This window comes from Epinephelus moara, chromosome 9 (assembly GCF_006386435.1).
Source record: "Epinephelus moara isolate mb chromosome 9, YSFRI_EMoa_1.0, whole genome shotgun sequence".
NCBI lineage: Eukaryota > Metazoa > Chordata > Actinopteri > Perciformes > Serranidae > Epinephelus > Epinephelus moara.
The window spans coordinates 3,678,837-3,682,099 of NC_065514.1; the positions used below are offsets into that span (position 1 = coordinate 3,678,837).

The following is a 3,263-nucleotide window of genomic DNA, read 5'->3' on the forward strand; positions in this document are numbered from 1 at the left end:
TGAGTTGGAGGAGGTGAAGGTGAGCTGGAAGGAGCCTCCTGGGTACTGTGGCTGGATGGAGCAGCTGATGGTGAAGTTGGAGCCTCTGAGCACGTGAAACCCCTGCTGCTGGGCCTTGGAGACCCCGTCCATGGAGGAGGACACAGAGATGTTGGGCTGAAGCAGCAGGTCTGTAAATACAGAGAGATGATTGGCTGAAGCAGCAGGTCAGTAAATACAGAGAGATGATTGGCTGAAGAAACAGGTCAGTAAATACAGAGAGATGATTGGCTGAAGAAGCAGGTCTGTAAATACAGAGAGATGATGGGCTGAAGCAGCAGGTCTGTAAATACAGAGTGATGATTGGCTAAAGCAGCAGGTCTGTAAATACAGAGTGATGATTGGCTGAAGAAACAGGTCTGTAAATACAGAGAGATGATTGGCTGAAGAAGCAGGTCTGTAAATACTGGGTCAGCACCAATAGTACGTCGTGGTACGCCTGCAGTGTTCCAATTAGGTGGAGTCTGCACTCCTTTTGACAGTTATCGTAGCCAGTAGATACGCCACATCCACTGCTAAGTTTAAGCGTTCACGTCACCACGACCACATGACTCATACAAACACAAACCAAAGCTGTGTAAATGGAGTGGAGTCTGTCAGCCAGCGGCAGCAACCACGTAACTGTCAACTGACAAAACAAACAACACTGTTGGTCTACAGGTCAAAAGCCAGCGTGGCTTCCTGAGGTGACAAATAGTTGCCTGCATCGACAGTAACGTTGACAATTTGATTTTATGTAAGTCTAAGCTCTTCATTTCCCTTCACTTGTTTGTGTTTGTATGAGTCATGTGGTCGTGGTGACGTAAACGCCGCTCTCTCCGCTGAACTTCAGCAGTCAGTCCGGTGTATCTACTGGTTATGATAACTGTCTGATGGTGTGCAGACTCCATTCATCTGGTGCACTGCAGGTGTACACTCGTGTGGTAATGGTGTGGACCCATTGGCTGAAGCAGCACGTCTCTAAACAAAGAGACAGACAGACAGACAGACAGACAGACAGACAGGTGTGTCCTGTCAGGTGAAGCTCAGCAGGCTATGGATGGATGGAAAGCTTTTAGAAACAAGCCCAGTTCTCTACAGTTTAGGATGTCATTGTCCTGGATAACTCTCCGGTTCACTCCACTGACAGTCACTGTAACGGAACATAACGGAAATATCACTGCCATAGATGATGTCATAGATGATGTCACTGATAGGCTTACCTGAGCAGGGAAAATTCCAGGTGTAGAAAGAGAAATCTGACTTTACACACTCCCTCAGAGCAGATCCAGACTCAATACAGTTGGAGTCGATCCTCCACACAGGTCTGCGTATGGAATCCTCTCTCTCTCCTACAGAAACAGCAGAGCCACAGTCCAGATCTCTGCAGGCGATGGCTGCTTCCTTCAGGGTCACGTCATAGCCCTTCACTGGTCTCCATTCTCTCTGATGTTTGACCTCCAGTGCTCCTGCACAGTGACTGTCTCCTCCCACCAACCTGACAGGCTCTGAACAGAAACCAGAGAGTCATCAGTAAAAGAACAAAGTGAGTTTCATTAGAAGAGAAATGAACCAAATCAAAGCTGCAGCTCCTCCTCTGTCCATCAGCACATTTAACTCTATGTCTACTGCTTCTGCAGCTGCTTTTAACACAAATTTTATCACAGAGGAGCTGGTCTACATTTTTAATCAAACCTGTCAGACTGTACTGGAATCTACTGCTGCATACAAATATAAAAAGTCAAATAGAATACCCCAACCCTTGCTACATGACTCCAACTGGAAATTATTGAGAGACTGTAGGAAAAAGGCAAGAAAATGGAAAACTATGGTTATTTTATCAATTCTAAGCCTGTTTCTCCGTCCTTATCTGAAATAATTTACTACATGAAACCAACCATGTGCATTCTCGATTTTATTCCCACTAAATTTCTTAAAGAGGTTATTGACACAGTTTTGCATGGTATTTAACTGAATATTGATTCCTCGACAGCAGAAGGAACTTGCCCATTTACTTTCAAACATGCTGTGGCCCAACCCCTTTTAGAGAAACCTAACCTTAAAAGATCAAGGTTAGGTTTTTAACAATTGCTCTTAAAACGTTTAGGCCAATTTTTAAACTTCTCTTTTCATCAAAAGTTTTAGAAAAAGTGGTTTCAACCAAACTTTCATCGTTTAAGTGTCATAACAGTAGCTTTGAGAAGTATCATTCAGGCTTTAGAGCTTTATGTAGTAACTCTTAAAGGTGACCAGTGATCTCCTTTTTGCTGCCAACAGGGGAGGGAGTGCAGTTTTAATTCTTTTAGACCTAAGTGCAACCATTTTAATCAGTTGTCTTAAAACCTGGGTTGGCATCACAGACACTGCAATTAGTTGGTATATTTTTTTTTACCTTTTAGTCTATTCACATTACCTGTGGTGTACCACAAGGCTCAATTTTAGGTCCAATTCTATTTTCTATCTACATGCTCATCCTTGGCAAAATCATCCAACATTGCAACATATCTTTTCATAGCTATGCAGAGGACATACAGATATACTTCCTGCGGAGACCTGATGACCCCAAAACCCTCGCTGCTGTTTTAGATTGTCTCAGTGGTGTCAGCTGTTGGATGGCACAAAATAACCTTCAATTACCGAGCTCAAAATCAGGAGTCATACTGTTCCCACCCTCAAACCCAGCCAGTCACATTGTGAATGCCCCTGGTCCCCTGTCCACTAAACTGAAGCCCATTCCCAACATTTAATTCAGATTTAAGCTCTCAATCAGCCTCCACGCTGACGACCTTGCAGCTGGCCTGCTGGCACTGGCGGAGGTGCAACAGGCAGAAATGCCTTGCAGAACACAAACACCTGTACTTGCATCTAAGTCTATCTGGAACACCAGTGACTACAGTGAATAGGGCAGCTGACACCTAGGAAAGACTGGAGGGCAGTCAGGGAAGACTGACTGCACCAGGGGTGGATGGGCTAGTTACTCTTTCCACATGCCAATGACATGACTGCTTCACTATCTATCAATCAATCAATCAATTTCATTTATAAAGCCCAATATCACAAATCACAATTTGCCTCACAGGGCTTTACAGCATACGGCATCCCTCTGTCCTTAGGACCCTCACAGCTGATCAGGAAAAACTCCCCAAAAAACCCTTTAACGGGGAAAAAACAGTAGAAACCTCAGGAAGAGCAACTGTGGAGGGATCCCTCTTCCAGGACGGACAGACGTGCAATAGATGTCGTAC

At 44.6% G+C, this 3,263-nt stretch overlaps 1 protein-coding gene across 1 annotated transcript in view; it reads right to left on the reverse strand.

The window, feature by feature from the left end:
• Positions 1 to 3,263, reverse strand: part of LOC126395944 (scavenger receptor cysteine-rich type 1 protein M160-like) — a 36,464-nt gene that overhangs the window by 5,816 nt on the left and 27,385 nt on the right. The window contains exons 11-12 of the mRNA XM_050053746.1: positions 1,242 to 1,526; positions 47 to 170 (exon numbers count right to left, since the gene is read on the reverse strand). Coding sequence (XP_049909703.1) covers positions 47 to 170; positions 1,242 to 1,526 — 409 coding nt within the window. The remainder of the gene's footprint in view (positions 1 to 46; positions 171 to 1,241; positions 1,527 to 3,263) is intronic.